Source organism: Orycteropus afer, unplaced genomic scaffold (assembly GCF_000298275.1).
Source record: "Orycteropus afer afer isolate SDZICR_OR568_19922 unplaced genomic scaffold, OryAfe1.0 scaffold00047, whole genome shotgun sequence".
NCBI classification, from domain to species: Eukaryota; Metazoa; Chordata; class Mammalia; order Tubulidentata; family Orycteropodidae; genus Orycteropus; species Orycteropus afer.
Genome location: NW_006921634.1, coordinates 6,779,236 through 6,800,387, shown reverse-complemented (window position 1 = coordinate 6,800,387; position 21,152 = coordinate 6,779,236). Strand labels below are relative to the sequence as shown.

General features: G+C 42.3%; 1 protein-coding gene across 1 annotated transcript; it reads right to left on the bottom strand.

Annotated features, from left to right (window-relative positions):
* Positions 1-6,255: 6,255 nt before the first annotated feature.
* Positions 6,256-8,487, bottom strand: FUT4 (fucosyltransferase 4). The gene is given in 3 exon segments (XM_042780573.1): positions 6,256-7,686; positions 7,688-7,792; positions 8,428-8,487. Coding segments are annotated over 3 exon segments (1,596 nt in total).
* Between the last annotated feature and the right edge of the window lie 12,665 nt (positions 8,488-21,152).

Sequence of the window (21,152 nt, the reverse complement as noted above, 5' to 3'; positions counted from 1 at the left end):
CTACTACATAAAAGATTTAAAGCCTTGGGAACCCAGTGGAGGTTACCATGAGTCAGAAGCAACTTGATGGCCATGGGTTTGGTTTTTGTGGCTATATGTATATATATATATATGTATATATATATATATGTATATATGTATATGTATATATATATACAAAAAAATAGATTTGTCTAATGCATATTTATTTGAGGTGAAGTATACTAACTAGAAATGAAAAAACACTGCAATGAGTATGATTTTTCTCAGATGAAAAAGAAGCACTCATAAGATTTCCAGAAATCTATTGTAATGAATCAAGGGATAGTTTCATATTTCTGCTGGAATGTTAGTTTATTCCTTGTCAAGTTCTTGACTTTCTCTATCAGACTTCTTGATTTCACTCCCCATTTGCTAACAGATGCTGTATTTTGAACTGGAACAAAGGTTTCTTCACAAAAAAAAAGTGGTTTTGAATGGTGCGTTTTAAAATAGTCCCTTATTCTCTGTGCTTATGTTCCTTAAAGAACCTTTTGTTGTTATTTAACCCATATCTTTCTCATTGTCTCCTTCCCCTCTTTTTTCTTCTATGTGATCTTACTTTCTCATCAAATACTTTTCACCCATTTACCCTAATGTCTTTCCTTTTTTCCTTCACTCGCCAACTATATTCACCACCTGTTCTACCTTATAATGCACTTTCTTTTTATTCATTTATTATTGAATCTTCTTTTCTTGTCATTCCAGCTTCTATTCGCAGCTGGCCATCATCATTTACCAAAGTCTACTTCACTGAGCATGTCAGTGTGTGTTGAAGAAGGGCATATTAGGAAAGCAAAAAACACATGCTAAGTTTGTATTCAGCCCCACCTTGCATTTTCCACTTCCAGTAATTTGAGTGCCTGACGTTTAGAAGAAAGTTTACCTCCTCTGCTCTCTGCCCACCATCATGTTTCCAGTCTTTATAGATTCTTTTTTTTTTTTTTAATGACATCATTTAATTTAGTGAACTGGACTAGAGTCAGAACAAAGAGGCCACTGAAAGAAATTGGATTGAGTGAAAGCTATATACTACTTATGCCCTTGGAGATGAGTCACTAGATTAGGGTAAAGGAGTCAGACAAGAAGAGCAAGAGGATGAAGTGAATTGAACCTGGTGCAACTCCAAAGAGGTAAAGCTATCACATTCCAGTTACCAATTTAAAGTAATGAATGTACAGAAACTGTCCCCTCACCGAGAAACACCCCCTATGTCTTGGTTGATCACAGTACATGGAGGCCATACATTAGAAACAAGGAGACATCTTCCATATTTTCTCAAAATAATCTGAATATGCATACATTAATGTATGATTTGCTATAAGACTTTGTAGCATAAAAGTCCCTGAGACACATCTAAGAATAACCTGAAACTCATTCAATTCAATCATTCACCTTACTCATTACCAAGCCTGGGTGGTGCAAGTGGTTTGCAATTGACTGCTCCATCTAAAGACAGATAAAAAGAAAGGCCTGCTGAACTACTTCCACAAAGATGACAGCCTAGAAAACTCCATGGAACAGTTCTGCTCTGTACACATGGGGTCACCCTGAGGTGAAGGCTGACTTGATGGCAGCAAACAACAAAATAACAAGGATTTGGCTTCTTTCCCTGATCTCCAAGGTACGAGACACTTCAAAATGTCTATGTTTTTAATGGTAAATCAGATTCTCTCTGGTGGCTGGTTTCCTGTCAGTTTACTGCTGCTGTGTATGAAGTAATTTCCATACTACAAAAGTCACACTGGGAGATGAATGAGCTTTTTAAGCCCTAGGGTGCCAGTTAGTAGAATGACAGCAAGTAGAAGCAGAAGTTGCCAAGAGATGATTTTGTCCAACCCCCTCATTTTGCAGTTCGAGTGACAGAGGTTCGAGTTCGAGTGACAAGGGTTGGGATTTGCACAAACCCAGCTGGTTCTGCCACTACCTCTGTAACCTTAGGGTAGTCCCTCAATGGGTCTGGACCTTAGTTCCCTGCTCTGTAAAAAGGACTGATGATAATCACAATGAACATTATCCAAATGCTTCCTATGTGCCAGGCACTGTACTGAGTACTTTAAGTGTATTATCGAATCCATCCTCCCAACACCTCCATAAATTACATATGATTACCTTCAATTAGAGATGAGAATTTCAAAGCACAGAATATTTTTACTTTGCCCAAGATCAGACAATTAAGAAATGTTGCAAAGCTGGACTAGGAACCCAGGAATCATTGCCTTCAGAATTCTTAAATTCCAATTTTTAAATTCCTTCTAAGAAATCCCCAATAGGTAGTTTCTCAAATTCCTGGTATCTCTAAAAGCCTAGAGCAGAGTTGGCAAACTATGGCCTGGAGGCCAAATCCAGCCATCCCATCTTTATACACAACTGCTTCCACACTGAAACATCACAGCTGAGCAGTATGGCCTACAAAGCCTGATCCATTACAGAAAAAGTTTGCCGACTCCTGGTCTAGAGCCTTGAAAACTGGTGGCATAGTGCCTAAGGCATTAACTGCTAACCAGAAGGCTGGTAGTTCAAACCCACCAGCCACTCCTCGGAAGAAAGACTGGGCAATCTACTTTCGTAGAGTTACTCACTGCCGAGGAGTCGGATCTGACTCATAGTGACTCCTCCTTGGGTTTCTGAGGTGGTATCACTATGGAAGTAGATTGCCCAACCTTCCTTCCGAGGAGTGGCTGGTGGGTTTGAACCACCAACCTTCTGGTTAGCAGCCAAAAATGCCTTAGGCACTAGGGGTTGCTATGAGTCGAATCAACTCAACAGCAACAAGTTTCGTTGAATTTATGATCATATATCCTTCACAATGTACAAAGCATGTTGGCATACATCATCACATTTAATCCTTGTTTGTTGGGGCATTCATCCATTAAAAAGGTTATAACTCAGAGTTTAGCTAACTTGCCACATACCCAAGTTCTGACTTCAAATTGCAAACTCTTTCCATGAAGCTCTCCTGTATCTCTAAATTAAGGCTTGGAAACCGCAAAAACCCTATAAATACTGAAAGCAAATCTGTCATTCTGATTATTTGCATACTTCCAGGTGCATACATGTAATTAGAATTATCTAGTGCTAAAAATATTTGACTACTAACCAGAAGATTGGGTGATCTACTTCTGTAGAGATACCACCTCGGAAACCCAAGGAGGGGTCGCTGTGAGTTGAATCTACTCAACAGCAGTGAGTTTGGTTTTTTTTAGTGCTAAAAATATTACTTAATTTGTGACACATTTAAAAGAAATGCTTATTTCTTAGAGGAAGGGTGTGACAATCATAGGAAATATATTTTGAAATATGAGATGCCTTCATATGTATTTTTTTCTGTGTGCATTTTTATATTAAAGCATGTGAAGTTTAAATCTTCTCAATTTTGAACATGAAAAATAACATAAAATGAGCAATTGCCTCATGTATCTTGCTCTTTGAAGAAATTTGCCTAAAAAATAGTTTGTTCCATACCAAAAATTTGCATATGAATAAGAATGCAATTATGCCTTCCTCATGCTAAATAGTCAAGAAATAAGTGGTTAGTTTAAAATGGATTTAATACTAGAATAATAGATGTATGACCATTAGGCCTATTTAACTATACAACTTAACCAACAACAAAACTTTTTTTTCAAAGAAAGCATAGGTGCTGCTTCTTAGTCTGCAAATTCAAGGTCAATTTAAACAGCAATGACGATTCTCGAAATAATATGGCTTAGCTTTAGGGACTCAACTGAAACACTCAAGTCTGATATGATGGACTTCCCTTTTTACTTCAGATGTAATATACCTTGAGATTTTTCTTCATATAAATGGGTACTGGGACACCCTAAAATCACTGTAAGGAAAGAAGGGGGAAAATTGGATGCTCACTGTGTTTTAGGTACTTTTCAGTGTCTTATTTTCTGAAATGCTCAAAATGAGCTGTGAAGTATTTTCCTGCCCCATTTTACAGAATGGGAAGCTGAGACTCACTCAGAGTTATTAACTAATTTGCCCAAGGTCACACGGCTAGATTTTGATTCTAAACCAGATCACCTTCAAAACCCAAGCCCTCTCCCACCGCCCCATGTAGATTCCCAATAACACCAAGATGACTGGCAAACATCTCATGTACACTCATTTTAAGAATAGAACTTTATCTTTATTGGATTGTTGACACATTGCCATCGTGATTCTGCCCACACTATAATACTCTAATGAGGAACATTTTATCCACAGATTTTAATTTCTCCTTTTAGGGAAAAGAGATAATTGAGGCAACTAGAATTAAATGACCTTTTCAAATAAGCGTGAAACAAATGCACATAGAGACAAATCTTGTAAACCAAACTGTTCTAATCAAATGCAAAATTAATGTTTACAGCTGAACTCTGTGTAAACTAATTAATCTTGTACCCTACCCACAATTATTAGTCACAGAGGGTCTTTTTATAATAAATTAAAGAGAAAATAAAAAATTATTTTGGATTGTCTGATTTTGTAATAATTGATCTACGGTCTGCAAAACAAAGAGCACCATTTAAATAAATAGGTTCTGTCAACCATTTTATCAGAGTTTACTAATTTTGGCAGTGGTAGATTACAAAAGCCTTAAAGAGAGGGACGTGGCCTTATACATTTTTCTGTCTTCCCAGTTTTTGGCACAGAGTAAGTAGACTGTTAAATATGCTACTCATTCAATAACTTTTAAAGTTAAGGCATATATTTTCAAGATTGGCCCCATGGCACAGTGTCAAGGGTATACGAAATGTGAGGGTATACTGTACTGTACCATTATGCAGACTAGGAGGGAAATCTGCTGGTACCAGGGAGAATGACAAGTTTAACATTTAACAAGAGACAAAGAAGTTACCTGTAGGCACTAATTTAGTTCCATTCCCTAGGTACTACACATTTAACTAAAAACTGACAGAAACATAAAAACTGCCACTAACAGACACCATGAAACGGTTTTCCTTTTACATAATTCCATGATGCAATACAATCTCTTTCAATGCTCTGCAGACAAGGTAATGCCAGGATCCCTGCAAGACAGACATTTCAGTTTAAATTTCAGAGCCAGTAAAGACATGAAATAAATAATATTGTAGAAAGTGACACTGTGACTTCCTTCTTTCCTGTTTGTAAACACAGGTTGGTTTTCTTGGAAGAAGGGAGAAGGCTGCTTCTGCCTTATTTTCACATCTGTAATTTTCATATGCTTTAAAAAAAAAAAACAAACCCAAAAAACCAAGTTATAGGAAAGCAGAGAGGTACAGAAAAAAATAAATTAGGAGATGATTATTCACATTGTAAAGGGATTCTCTACAGAGTTCCTTTAAATATTGAACTCCCTTGGGGTATTTGACTTGGGATGCAGTTGTTCAGGAATACATTTCTCCTGTAAAGTGAGGTACACCTATGTTTATCTCAACTTCTCTCCAATGACAATCTAGCATTCATAGGGCAGGGAAACAATGTCAATGGCTTCTTGGAATGACAGTCCTCAGGAGCTGAGGCTTTGAAGAATCCAACCAACAAAGAAAATACCTCCTTGTGGCCACAGTCCTACTATCCAGCAACAATACTCTAAAAACCAGCGGTTTGCTTCACGTTGACCTTCATGGGACCAGGGATATGTAAGATGGGGAGCAGAGTGCATGATATTTGGAAGCGCAGTCCACAAACATGGTGCAAGAGACTCAATGGCTTCTTGTAGTTATGCTGTTTCTTCTCCTCTGCACACACTACCAAGATGAACAAATGGCACTTGCCACTCCTGAGCGCCAATGCCCACGAATGACAGGGGGAACCCAACTCCTAAACTCACTGCCCTGGACAGGAATCCAACTCATAGCGACCCCTCCTTGGGTTTCCAAGGCGGTATCTCTACGGAAGTTGATTGCCAAACCTTCCTTCCCAGGAGTGGCTGATGGGTTTGTACTACCTGCCAAATGCCTTAGGCACTAGGCCACCAGTATTGACTTTTAAAGGTACAGTGTTTTAGTGATGTTGCTGTTGGCAATGAAATTGATACTAGGGCGCTCCTAGTTGTGCAAAAAAAAAAAAAAAAAAAAGTCCAGGATCCTTCCCACCCATCCTTGAGCTGTATAATAATAATTGATAAGTCACTTTCCCCATATAGCAACCTGGGTGTTTGCAGAACTTGGTCCCATGATTCGGCAGTCAAGGAAATGCACACCAAAGGCTCAAAAAGCTGTAGACTTGGCTTCCTTGGGTCACACCCAGGAGAAGGCAGCTTCATCTCTCAAACCAGCGGGCCAAGTTGTGTACGCTCTTGGGCCGATCCCCAGCCTTCTGCACGGCCTGGCAGGCCCGGCACCAGGGCTCGTCCCAGAAGGAGGTGATGTGTACTGCGTAGCTCCTGCGCCAGTTGAAGTATCGGAGGTAGACTGCCGGGTTGCTGTCGAGGAAGAGCAGGTAGTCGGCCAGTGCGGCTGCACTAGGGAAGTCGTCTACGTGGATGAAGGCGCCGCGGGGCAGGAAGCGCTCGTAGTTGGCACGGTTCGGGCCCAGGACCACTGGCACCGTCCCAGCCAGCATGGCGTTGCGCCACAGCTTCTCGGTGATATAATCCAGGTGCTGCGAGTTCTCGAAGGCCAAGTAGAACTTGTAGCGGGCCACCGTGTGCAGGAGCCCGCTCTTGGGCAAAGGCCATCCAGGCCCGCCCTTGCCAAACACGTCGATGGACACGTGCTGGCTCAGTTGGTGGTAGTAGCGGACTCGGGCCTGGCGTTCATCCCAGTGGCTCACCACCCAGGCCACCAGCCCCCGTTTCCGGGACAGAGAGGGAAAAAGGCCCCGCGGCTGGTCGCTGGGGTGGCTCCTAGGGTAGAGGTAGCCATAAGGCACAAAGACGTCCGAGTCGACCCGGTAGGAGAGCGTCCAGTTGAAGAGGTTGCCTGCCAGGTTTCGCAGCCCAGGGGAGTGAGAGGGCGACTCGAAGTTCATCCACACCCAGCGCTGGCCCGGGGGTCTGGGGCCTGACACCGCCAAGGCTTCGGCCGCAGCTTCCTCTTCGACGTCTACCACTGGCAGCTCCAACTCCTGGGCAGTGCGCCTCCGGGCGTCCCAGGGTGGGGGCCAGTCGGGGGGCCGGTTCACAAGGTCTCGGTGATGGAAAAGCACGGCCTGCGCCTCCCCGTAGGCAGAGCGGTCGGTGAGAAGGCGGCAGCCACTGATGTTGAAGCGCAGCCAGCAGTCGGGGGGCGGCCGCCTGGCGCCACGGTGCCCTCCGAAAGGTTCCCACCACAGCAGCACGCCGACTGGCCGCGGCGGAGCGGGAGACGTCCAAGGCAGCTGCGGCAGCTGCCCCCAGCAGACGTAGGCGGCCAGCGCAGTGCACACCAGGCAGGCAGCCGCCAGTACCAAGAGAGTCTGGGGCAGCCCGGTTCCTCCGCGTCGCCGGCTCCACGGCGCCCCCATGGAGCCGGCAGGCCGAGCCGCCGCTCGCCGCGCGTCCGCAGACGTGGAGGAGCGGCGCCCGCTCTCATGCTGCCACTGCGGCTCCAGCCGTCGCTGCCGCTCGCCGCGCTGCCGCTGTCCCTGAAGCGGGAGGGGGCGGTCCCAGAATCTAAAGGTCAGCGGGTCCGGGTTCCCTCCCCCCGAGGCCCGGGTGGGACGCGCCTCCAGGGTGAGATGAACGGGCCGGGCAACCCAGCCCGGCGCCGCCCCGTCTCTCCCCTCCACGGTGCCCCTAGCCAGCCCGGCCCAGCCAGGCCCCAGGCGTTTCCTGCTGCGCCTCCGCCCACTCCCCACCTCCTCCCGTGCCTGCAGGCTGCAGGGTCCAGCCCCGTAGAAGCCTAACGAACTGCTCAAGCTCTGGTCTCTAGAGGCCCCGGGCTGTGCCGCGCGCGCCCACCGCCCGGCCTTACGCCCGGGCACCTTCTAAACTGCGCCTCGGCGTTCGCTCGCAGAGTTTCGAAGCCTCGCTTTAAAGAATGAGAGCCCAGTTCTTCCCTGGGCGTGTCCGGGGGCGCGAGAGCAGGCGCTTGCACCGACACAAGGCAAGCCAGGGGCCAAACCTCTCCGCAAGACCTTGGGAAACTGGAGTCTGCTTCCTTCCCTACGTTGCTGCTAGCCGCTTGTGACACCGCGGGAGGGAGGAAGCCGGAGAAGCCACAGGAGCTTGCGATCAGAGGCGCGGCTACAGCGCGGTTGGCCGTGACCTCGTGGGCTGCTCAGACTGACCAATTGTGAAGTTAGTCCCCCGCGGCACAGCCCACAGTGGTTATGCATTTTGTGAAACAAAGTTTTCAATATGAATAATATTTGTCCTCAATGAACTTCCTGCCTTTTCAGTGAGAGCACCATTAATTTTACTAGGTATTTATATAACAACAACATTTTTGCACTTGACAAGGATTATGCAAAATACTTTGGCTGTAAAATGATCACTAAGATGAATATTACAGCCCCCAAGTTTAGAGTATAAAGGATAAATGTCACACGGTCGGCTTCAGATTTATTCATGAGGCAACAATTGAGTCTACATTACTATTTATTTGAAGAATTGTTTCCCTAATGTTTGAATTTAAGTTGCTGGGTTTTGGCCTTCATTTATGTTATTCAACTTTTTTCCAGAGAAATTCTAAATAGTCCACCGCTGGTGCTGCTGACTGAAGGAGAGGAGGCGGTGTGGACTGGATTTTTAATGGATCACATCTGTGTATCCTTTTGGTCCCCACAGCGCATGATACATGTTACAGGATGTTAAGGAATAGACATTGCTGGGAATAGTGCCAACTTGCCAGGTGGTGGTGTTTTTTCTTTCTTTCTTTCTTTTTTGGTCAATTTTTCTTCCTTTATTATTATTATTATTATTGTTATTGTTGTGCCCAGGTTATGAAGGAGATGCTCGGAGAGGAATATGCTAACACACGACAATGCAAATGCAATAGGAAAGTTTATTAGCTAACTTAAGTTAGGGTCTTTGCCCTTACCAGGTCAGTGGCTTAAGCAAAAGACCCTGTGCCCCGGTATTTTCACAATTTTATGGAACAATATGGGGAGGGGCAGCACCAGGGCAAGAGGGTACAGATGATTGGTTGTTGCTAAGGGATTTAGGGCAGTGATCTAAGATGTTGGGGGACATAAAGAAACCCCCCGGCTCCAAAGTTCACTTAGGAAAATATTATCTAGGGAGGATGCAAGGCTCAGGTATGTGGGAGACTTTCAGGAGTCGAGCAAAGCTCCGATACGTGCTGAATCCGGATGGCTTTTGTGATGCGTGCTGAGTTCGGAGGAAGTTTCTTGATACCCGCTGAGACTGGAGGGCAGATAAAGGCCCTAAAGAGTCCAAAAGTTCTGTTAGTAATGCTGACACTAAAAGGTTTCTGGTTAAAGATTTTCCTGGAGGCTACTAGAGCTCTCAGACTCACATTATTAATTGTTGTGGGAAATATATACAGAAAGACATACACCAATTTAACAATTTCCGCATTTACAATTCAGTGCCATTGATTACATTCTTCAAGTTGTGCAACCATTTTCACCTCGTTTTCTGAATTGTTCCTCTCTCACTGACATAGACTCACTGACCCCTAAGTTTCCTACCTAAACTTTCAAATTGCTGTACCAAGCTAAATGTACCAAATGTGGAAGTGTCTTTAAGTATGTTTTCAGGTGGCACTGCCTCTAACTGGGGTTAGATGCTTTGGTTATGCCCATCAACCTTGTAACATTTCCTCCTGTACAGGAAACTCTTTTTATAATGTTTCTGTTTTTTTGTTAATTTCCTATAATTATTTTAAGGACATCTGGTGGTGTGGTGGCTAAGACATTTGGCTGCTAACAAGAAGGTCAGTGGTTAAAACCCACAGCTGCTCTGTGGGGTGGGAGGAAGATGAGGCAATCAACTTCCATAAAGATTTTTATATAGCCTTGGAAACTCAATGGGGGTCTCTATGAGTCAGAATCCACTTGATGGCAGTGGGGCTTTTCAATCATTATTTTAACCTAGTTAAGGAGATTGTCACTGAGATGAGAAATTTCCATGATTTTTCATTCTAATACCTCTATTATTTTTAATTAAAAAGCAAAAGCTATAAATGTACAAATTGTTTCAACCACAGAAAGAAAAGGATGTATTGACTTTTCTTTTTCTGCAGTTAAAAAACTACATTTAGGCACTTTCTCCCCCACCTCAGTAAATTAAGACATAATAGATAGTGCCTAACATTGTGCCTGGACTTAGTAGGAGAACACTTGCTTGCTTGCATCCTTCCTCCTCCCTCCACTCCTAATTTTCCCTTGAATCCTTCAGCTGGTCCAATTAAACCAACTTTTTGTATGCTCATATTGTATGAATATAATTTTCCATTTTGTCCACTTAACTTTGGTAGGCTGTGGCACCACAAAGTGCCCCTACTTCAGTGAATGCTCATTCTTGCCTTAAAGGGGTAGTAAGTGAGGGAAGATACTGGACAAGAGAGTGTGGCTTGCTCAGTGGGAACTAGACATGACTTCTCCACAAACTACTAACTGAAGTTTCACAAGCATTGATTTTTTTCACAAGGTCACAGATTGGTCTTACTTAAAAGAAGGCTAGGGATGGGGAGAGAATCAAGAGAAAGTAATAAAACCAAGTATTTTCATTTATTCATTTAACAAATTGGGAAAAGGAGATGAAAAACACAGTTTCTACCTTCAAAAAGCAATGAAAGAGACAGTGGGAAGGGAAAGGATCATCTAAGGCTTTGAGAAGGGGCCCCTAGAATAATTATAAAACAGCAGGGATAGGGCTGAGATGTTAGTCTAAATAGAATGAGCAGCACATGCAAAGGCTAGGCAGTGAGGACTAGGGTAATAGGTTAGGGATTATAAGAGTTCAGTTTGGCTAAAAGAAGCTCTGGTGGCACAGTGGTTAAGCAGTTGGCTGCTAACCAAAAGGTCACTGGTTCAAACCCACTAGCTGCTCTGCCAGAGGAAGATGTGGGAGTCCACTTCCGTAAAGATTACCAAAGTCTAAGCTCAATGCCACTGAGTTGATTCCAACACATAGAAACTCCCATTGGGTTTCCAAGGCTGTAAATCTGTGACTGCCTCATCTTTCTTCTGCATAGCAGTTGGTGGGTTGGAACCACCAACTTCATGATTAGCAGCCAAACACCTTAACCACTGCTCCACCAGAGCTCCTTTCCCTTGGTAACCCTATGGGGCAGTTCTACTCTGTGTTATGGGATAGCTATGAATTGGAATAGACTCAATGGCAATGGGGTTTAGTTTGGCTAAGGAGTCCCTGGATGGTGTGAACAGTTACGTGATGGGCTAGTAGCAAAAATGTTCTTGGTTCATGTCTAACCAGAGGCACCTCAGAAGACAAGCCTGGTGAACTGATTCCAAATGATCACAGCCATGAAACACCTATGGTGCCCAGGTCTATTCTGAAACACAATCTGGTCTCCATGAGTTAGAATCAACTTGAAAGGTTTTAACAAAGCAAAGGAGCAATATAATAAGATCTGTATTTTTAAAAAATCATTTGGAAGAACACATCAGAAGAGTTTCTGAAATATTGCCAATGTGTACTGATACAGATACTAGTTAATGGGTGTATTTGGGTGAGGAAACTCATCATGCTGGATGAGTCGACTTGATGGCAGTGGGTTTGGTATTCTTACATATGTACTTCCTTGTAGGTATGTTATACATGACTAAGTTTCTAAGAAAAGATCATTCTGTCATCTGAATAAAAAATCAATTGAATATTAGACACAAAGGTAAGAGTGGATGTATAGTGTCTAGTTGGAAAGCTTTTGCTGTAACTCAGATGTGAAATGAAAAGGGTGTGAACTAAGATGTTGATTACTATTCATAGTAACCTTATAGGATAGGGCAGAACTTCCCTACAGGGTTTCCAAGACTGTAATCTTTATGGAAGCAGACTGCCACATCTTGTTCCTCCAGAGCGGCCGGTGGGTTCAAACCACTGACCTTTTGGTTAGCAGCCAAATGATTTAACTGTTGTACCACCAGGGTTCCTGTGAACTAAGACAGTAGTTATAAGGATGAGGAAGAAAATTACAGAATTCAAGATGTATTTAAGAGGCCAGTTCCTTCCTTCAAGAAGTCATCCTGCAGGCATATGAGCCGAACATTTACATTAGGTGGATACACTTCTTGGAGAGATCAATTATGGGAGAAACAGCTGGGGGTGGGGCAAGAGTGCATGGGAGGGAAGGACACAGGGTAGAGGTAACTGGGGAGAAAGTGGGAGGGGAGCTGTTGCATTGTGGGAAATTGCAATCAATGTCATGAGACAAAGTGTATGTGAGCTGCTGTATGGAAAATGAATTTGCTTTATAAACTTTCACCCAAATCACAATAAAAATTAAAAAAAAAAAAAGAAAGAAATCATGCTGGACACCCACATACACACACCAATGCCAGGTTAGAGTACTCCCCTGGATGCTCATACATGTACATCTCTCAGAACATCATGGGGAAAGGATCATGACTGTTTCCTTCAAACTCCACCCCTAGCACGTAGCACAGAGCCAGGCATAAGATAGACTCTCACTGAATACTATTGAATGAATGAATGCTCTTAAGGTATTTTACAAAAATTATCTGTTAACATTCCCATTCCCTACTAGGTTGTAAAGAACTCACAGTGGGTAGATGTCAGGAGAATCTGACTATGTGAGTAACTTGCTGTGACATTAACCTTTCACTGGAAAATGCTACATATGCATTAGTCAGAACCCTGGTGGCAACTCCACCAAAGTAAGTTGAATTTTGTTGGCCCAGCCTGGACCCCATGCTTATTCTTGAAGCAACCACTGTGGTCAGGGGATGTGGACTTTCCTCTGGAGCTGAGGGGTATAATCAGTGCCATCTGAATCTTATGCACTAACAGGGAAGGGGGAGGTTGGGTAGTTCCCTTAAAAGAAAAAAAAATGAATCCTATTACTAAACCTGCTACCACCAATAAAGAGGAGTCAGGAGTGGAGTGCATCCTTTGGACCCAAGATCCCTGAGCTGGGATCCTCCTGGAAAAAAAAAGACACAGAGGGAAAGTCTTCCCCTAGAGCTGGGATAATAACATGGACTTACAGCCTCCTAAATTCAGCTGTACCATTTTACAATTTCCAGGTTTGGAGCAGCTGAGGGAGGCCAGGAAGTGAGCAGAGCAATTTGGAACAACTAAAAGAGACAAACTTATCTGTTAGTTTGTCTTACTATAGTGGTTGCTAAGACAACTCTTGGAAGAAGGAAGAAGCCATCCACGTCTCAAGAACTGGCCAGTGAAAATCCTAATGCATATCAGTGAAACACTGTCTGATATATTACTGGAAAACTATGAATAGCCCTGAAACATTGTCCGATATAGTGCCGGAAGATGAACCCCTCAGGTCAAAAGGCACTCAAAATGCAACTGAGGATGATCTGCCTCCTCAGAGTAGACCTGACCTTAAGGATGGGGATAGAGTAAAGCTTTTGGGATCTCCATTTGGTGATGTGGTACATCTCAAGATGAGAATAGCTGCAAACATCCATTAATAATCAGAACATGGAATGTACGAAGTATGAATCTAGGAAAATTGGAAGTTGTCCAAAATGAAATGCACTTATAAAGATCAATATCCTAGGCATTAGTGACCTAAAATGGACTGGTTTTGGCCATTTTTAATCAGTTGACCATATGATCTACTATGCCAGGAATGACAAATTGAAGAGGAATGACATGGCATTCATCATCACAAAGAATGTGTAAAGATCTATCCTGAAGTACAATGTTGTTGTCAGTGTTTGGATGCTATCCATACACCTACAAGGGAGCTCTGGCAGCATAGTGGCTAAGGCACTTGACTGCTAACCAGAAGGCTGGCGGTTCAAACCCACCAGCCACTCCTCAGAAGGAAGGTTGGGCAATCCTACTTCCGTAGTGATACTGCCTCGGAAACCCAAGGAGGGGTCGCTATGAGTCAGGGCTGACTCGACGGCACATAACAACAACAACAACAAGGAAGACCAGTTAATGCTACTAATATTCAAATTTATGCACCAACCATCAAAGCCAAAGATGAGGAAATTGAAGATTTTTACCAACTTCTGCAGTCTGAAATTGACTGAACATGCAATCAAGATGTGTTGATTATCACTAGTGATTGGAATGCAGAAGTTGGAAACAAAGAAGAATCACTGTAGTTGGAAAATATGGCTTGACGATAGAAATGACACTGGACATCACATGATAGAATTTTGCAAGACCAGCAACTTATTTATTACAAATACTTTTTTTCCAACAACACAAACAGCAGCTATACACATGAACTTAACCAAATGGAGTACACAGGAATCAGATTGATTGAATCTGTGGCAAGAAGCAATGGAGAAGTGCAAAATCTTCAGCCAAAACCAGGCCAGAATCTGATTGTGGGACAGACCATCAACTACTCATGTGCAAGTTCAAGTGGAAGTGGAAGATAATTAAAACAAGTCCACAAGAGACAATATGACCTTGATTATAGTCCTCCTGAATTGGAGACCATCTAAAGAATAGATTTGATGCACTGAACACCAATGATGGAAAACCAGCAGTATTGTGGAATGACATCAAGAACATCATCCACGAAGAAAGCAAAAGGTCATTTAAAAGACAAGAAAGGAAGAAAAGACCAAAATGGATGTCAGAAGAAACTCTGAAACTTTCCCTTGAATGGAGAGTAGCTAAAGCAAATGGAAGAAATGACAAAATAAAAGAGCTGAACAGAAGATTTCAAAGAACAGCTCAACAAAACAAAGTCAATTATTTTAATGAAATGTGTGAAGACCTGGAGGGAAGAACATGCTCCACATTTCTCAAGCTGAAGGAACTGAAAAGGAAATTTAAGTCTCGAGTTGCAATATTGAAAGATTCTATGGACAATATATTGAATGATGCAGGAAACATCAAAAGGAGATAGAAGGAATACACAGTCACTGAACCAAGAATTGGTGGATGTGCATCCACTTCAGGAGGTGGCATATGATCAAGAACCAATGATATTGAAGGAAGAAGTTGAAGCTACACTGAAGAAATTGACAAAGAACAGGCTCCAGGAATTGATAGAATGCCCATTGAGATGTTTCAAAGAACAGATGTCACCCTGGAGGCACTCACTCGGCTATGCCAAGAGATTTGGAAGACAGCTACCTCTCCAACTGCCTGGAAGATATCTATAATTTGTGCCCATTACAAAGAAAGGTGATCCCACAGAATGTGGAAATTATCAAACAACACTATATCACATGCAAGTAAAATCTTACTGAAGATAATTCAAAAACAGTTGCAGCAGTATATTCACAGAGAAGTTCCAGAAATGCAAGCTGGATTCAAAAAAGGACATGGAATGAGGGATATCATTGCTGATGTCAAATGGATCTTGGCCCAAAGGAAACAATACCAGAAAGATGTTTATTTGTGTTTTATTGACTATGCAAAAGCATTAGATTTTGTGTATCATAACAAATTATGGATAACATTGAGAAGACTGGGAATTCCAGAACAATTGATTGTACTCATGAGGAATCTGTACATAGATCAGGAGGCTGGCATTCAAACAGAACAAGGGGACATTACATGGTTCAAAATCAGGAAGGGAGTGTGTCAGGGTATCCTTTTGCCACATTTATTCAGTCTGTATGCTGAGCAAATAATCCAAGAAGCTGGATTACCTGAAGAACACTGTGGCATCAGGATTGGAGGAAGACTCGTTAGCAACCTTCAATATGCAGATGACACAACTTTGCTTGCTGAATGTGAGGATGACTTGAGGCACTTATTGATAAAGATTGAAGACTACAGTCTGCAGTTTGGATTATACCTCAATATAAAGAAAACAAACATCCTCACACCTGGACCAATAATCAGCATCATGATAAATGGAGAAAAGATTGAAGTTGTGGAAGATTTCACATTACTTGGTTCTACAATCATCACCAATGTAAGCAGCAGTCAAGACATCAGAAGTCGTACTGCATTGGGCAAATGTTGTTAGAAGGGACTGATCTCTGGAGAAGGATATCATGCTTGGTGAAATGGCGGGTCAGAGAAAAAGGAAAAGGCCCTCAATGAGATGGATTTGGACAGTGGCTGTGACAATGTGTTCAAGCATAGCAAATATTTTGAGGATGGTGCAGGACTGGGCAGTGTTTTCTTCTGTTGTACATAGGGTCTCTATGAGTCAGCACAACAACAAGTTGTAAGCATAACAAAAGGCCAGGTATAAAGAATGACCTTTAGACTCTGAGGATTGTTAAAACAAGGTAGAAGAGAGCTCTGTAATTCAAGGCTCCACTTATCAGGCTGAATGAGCTTGTCCAAGAAATCTGATTCAGTTCCAAACTTAATATAGGACAGTATTCCATGAGTGCTAAAACCAGGTCAACAGTAGTCTAGGAGTCTAAGTCGTTCTTTGTTCTTCTCCAGGAAAATAGGTCGTTTGATAGTAAGACCACCTAGTTCATTTTGTTGTTGTTGTTGTTGTTACATGCCGTCGAGTCAGACCCTACTCATAGCGACCCCTCCTTGGGTTTCCAATGCAGTATCACTACGGAAGTAGATTGCCCCATCTTCCTTCCAAGGAGTGGCTGGTGGGTTTGAACCACCAGCCTTCTGGTTAGCAGTCAAGTGCCTTCTGTCCTAATGCCACTCAAGGAGCTCTGGCAGTCAAGTGCCTAAGGCACTTGAGGAGCAACAACAATGCTACTCACCAGCATGAGACTTGACATTTCCTATGGGAGCCCCAGAACATGTTCTGTCTACCTATGTCTTCCAGCTGGAATTAAACTCTATCAGCATTGGCTCCAGAAAATCCAGGCTGCCGTCAAATGGGTTGTTATTTTTGTTTGTTTTTGAGAGTTCTGTGACTGCAATTCTGTGACTGCTGACTATAGTTTGAACTTCTTTTCCCCAGAAGAAAGAAAAAGGCAGTTCAAAGTCCCTCCCAATGTTATGTATTTACTGGGGAATGGTGACCAGCTTTGTAAGCAGGTGTAGTTGGAAAGACTAATCTTTATGCAAATAGGTGGAGATTGCTTCCTTTGAAGGGTACAATTTTAAATGTACATAATTGTATGGATGACTATGGAAATAATTTTTGGGTGAAAGTTATAAGAATTGTGTAAAATCAACAATTCACAATTTCTTGTTCATTGCCCTTTTGAATTCTTCATAGAAAAATAAACTTAACACAAACTTGTAAGATTTTTAATTTTGATCCAAGGGTAAAAAATGTATTGCCCCTAAAAAAGTTGTTGTAGATAGTCAATATGTGAACTTATTATATTTACTCTAGGATATACAGTGTGCTTCATATGTCTTTACACACTCACATTCTTCCTGTACACTTTCATGCCTGCACAGGTAATGCAAGAATTTCAGATGTTTAGGAAGATGTGGAAAGTGAATTTCAATTAAAGTCAGAAATATGTACACAATATTTGGAGTGTTTGCCTCTGTATTCTTCTTGTTATATTAGCCTTTACTGAAGCAGAAATGATTTGTGGTCAATCACATGCAAAAGTTATGGAATACATAACCCAATAGAAAATTATTTTGACATTAAAATAAACATGTTAATATCATACAGTGCAATGCCTGTATTTAGTAAATATTTGCTGAATAAATAGATGAATGAATGAATGAACATCACTATTAAGTTTATATTTTACAAGGCATTTATGAAACAACTCAATTTGTGCATTCATGAAGATTATGTAAAATACTTTGGAGTATAAAATGATGACTAAGATAAACATTACAACACCCAAATTGAAGGTACAAAAGGGTAAGTATCACACTCTTTGGGTTTATCAGCACTATCCCCAATCCCCACCCCAAGTCTATTGGAGTCTTCAGTCAAATGAGAGCACAAGTCCTGAACAGTTTCAGAAACACAGTCACGTCTGTGTGTGGGCTTGCTACCTGTCCTTCATCACTACGTGGGTGTGGTCACATCTTACTCAAGGTAACCAGACCCTATCTTGGGAGGCAGCCCAACTCTCTGCAGACAGAAGAAAGGATCCTAACCACTCTGCCCCTTCCTTTATCCTGACATCAATGCTCACCAGGACCCAGGGCATATTGTAGGAAAGAAAAGGAATAGAGGATGTGTTTTCCCTATATACAAAAAACCAAATCCACTGTAATCAAGTGGATTCCAAATCATAGCTATTCCCACTGAGTTTCAAAGGTTGTAAATCTTACGGAAGTAGATAGTCTCATCTTCCTCCTGAGGAGCAGCTCGTGGGTTTGAACCGCTAGCCTTCTTGTTAGTAGCCAAATGCCCTACCAGAGGTCAGGTAATTCTGCCTTGACTAATACATGCTCCTCCCCACCCCGCACCCTAAGCAGCCAATCAAAATAGAACGGTGGGTTCCATTCCACTCATTCCTGTCATTGTTCCTCCAATATTGGTCCTGCGGCACTTGCAATATTGAGTAATACTTGTTGGAATTAGTCCAAGGGACTAATGGACCATGTAAACCTCAGTGTACCTGACTCTGAAACCAGACGAACTAAATGGTGCCTGGCTACCACTGTCAACCACTGGGAAAAGGATCAGTGTAGGAGATCCTGGATAGAGTAGGAGAAAAATGTGGAATAAAACCCAAATCATAAAAAAAAAAAAAAATCAGGCTTACTGGTTTGATAGACACTGGTGAAACCCCTGAGACTATGGCCCCTATTCACCCTTCAGGCCTGGAATTGAATTCACTCCTGTGGCTTCCAGGCAAACAATAGACAGGCAGATAAGGTGAACTTTTACAGCAGGTAGGTACACTCCTTCGAACAATCAACCATGGGAGATCAGAAGGGCAGTATTTGCACAGGGAAACAGCTCAGAGGGCAAGACTGCATAGGAGAGAAGGACAAGGGAAAAGATAGCCACAGGGAGGAACCGGGAAGAGAATTATTACATTGGGAGGACTGCAATCAACATCATGAAACTAAATGTGTGCTATATGGAAGATAAGTTCTCTCCGTAAACTTTCACCCAAATCACAATAAATAAAATTTTAAAAGACAAAAAATACTTGTTGGATCAAAGTGAATAAAATTAATGACTTTAGAAAATTGAAGGGTAAATGAATGTTGCTCATATGGCAAGAAAAGAATTCCAACGGTGAAACCGAAAACCAAACTCACTGCCGTCCAGTCAGTTCCGACTCATAGCAACCACTCCTTGGGTTTCCGAGGTGGTATCTCTATGGAAGTAGATTGCTCAGTCTTCCTTCCGATCCAAAGGGGGGACAGTCAAATTTTGTTGTGCCAGGTCAGGTTTACTGTGGCCAAATAAACCAGTCTTGGAAATCTTGCATGATGCTTAAGGGGGCGGAAATTACAATAATAATGCTGGTTATAGTAAGATCATGTTCAACAGCCCCAAGAAGAAATTTTGGTGATGTTTAATGCAAGGAGCCCTGGTTGCGCAATGATGAAGTTCTTGGCTGCTAACCAAAAAGTTAGCAGTTCAAATCCATGAATTTATGTAGCAGCTCCACAGGAAAAAGACCTGGCAATCTGCTTCTGTAAAGATTACAGTCTAGGAAACCTATGAGGCAATTCCAGTCTACCACATACGGTCACTGTGAGTCAAAAAGCAACTCAGCAACCTGACAGCAATAATATTTAGTGCAATTCAACAAACATTTGGCCTTGGGAGAGAGACGGATGAATAAACACTGACTAGACTGTCTAACCTGCATTGCAGGAATTACTGGGCTTTGCACACAAAGAAAGCCTCTCTTTCTTGAGTGAGCCCAGGATTCAAAGACTTAGTTTATTGTATCATCCAAGGCAGCAGTGTAATAGCAGTGTAAATAGCAGCAGCTGTTAAAGTCAGAGAAGAGAAATAAGATGCAAAAAAAGAGGTAGATGCAGACTGACAACCTATCCTCAGAACCCACCCGTCATCACTCTTTGCCCCTTTCCTGGGCCTCATTTCCCAAGATTCAGTTTGAGAAACAATGATGGGGGTCTTTGGCAGAAGATTTTGATACGATGACCCCATGATTTACTGTATTTCTTGAAAAGCTAAAATAATTTAGTGGGTGTTTGTTTGTTTTGTTTTTTAATATATATTAGGGCATGACTCACTTGTCATATCAGGCTTGTAAAGCTATTTCTGAAGTGTTTTCCAAACAATACAGCACTGAGAATTAATTGGTTTGGTATGTGCAGAGCTACATTAGAGTCAGAACTTGTTTGTGCTTATAAACCTGCAAAAGCTGTAACTTCACTCAATAACATTTACTAAATGCCAGTATGTCCCAGGAACGTGGGATATAACTGAAGAAAACAAATCTCTGCCCTATCATACTCAACCCACACATTGAATTATAACTTCCGAGCAATTTCAGACTTAAGTGTCCAAAAGGCTAATGTCAGATGCTTTGTGTTAGGTTGTCACTAATCCTGCCCACCTGCCTTTTGAAGTAGCATTTTCTTGCTATCCTTGTCACATTGTCCTTTGTCACCTCTATATTGATCAGGACATTGTCAGAGTGGGAAGTTCTTTTAGGCACCTATCTTTGCAACATTCTCATCTCCATTTATAATTAGACAAGGTTTGTCAGATTGTCAAGGATGTTTCTCAAGTTAAAGGGAAGCAAGTTTCCATTGGGTGGGAACCAACTGTTCGACTCTTTCTCCTTTAGTTATAGAGATGTGGAATTATAAATTAATAGGGACATACTTAGCCCACACATGCACTCCAAGCAAGAACTATAAAGAAGCCCAATAAAACTAAAGGCAGTTGTATTAGTAAGACTCTTTTGGCTGCAATTGCAGTGACTTCCTAGAGACAGCTTCAGCCAAAAAAAAAAAGAGTAAAATGGGGGGCAAAATTTACTACCACGTTAGAAGTAGGTCTCATAGAGTTCGAGGGGAGAGCCACAGCCAGCTCTCAGGCTGGGACCCAAACAAGGCTGACAACATTGTCAGAACTCTGTATCTCTTCCTTACTCCCCCCACTCCCTCCTGATCAGCTTTCTCTGCTTCTGCAATTCACTTGGCAGAATAAGGATCCCCTTAGCCACTTTCCAACCAACAGCAGAGACTCTTGAGCAGATTTTTAATCCCAATTTTATATCCCTGGCAGCCAGAATTTTACTGGCTCTTCTTGGCTCTGGTGTCCACCATGGTAAGA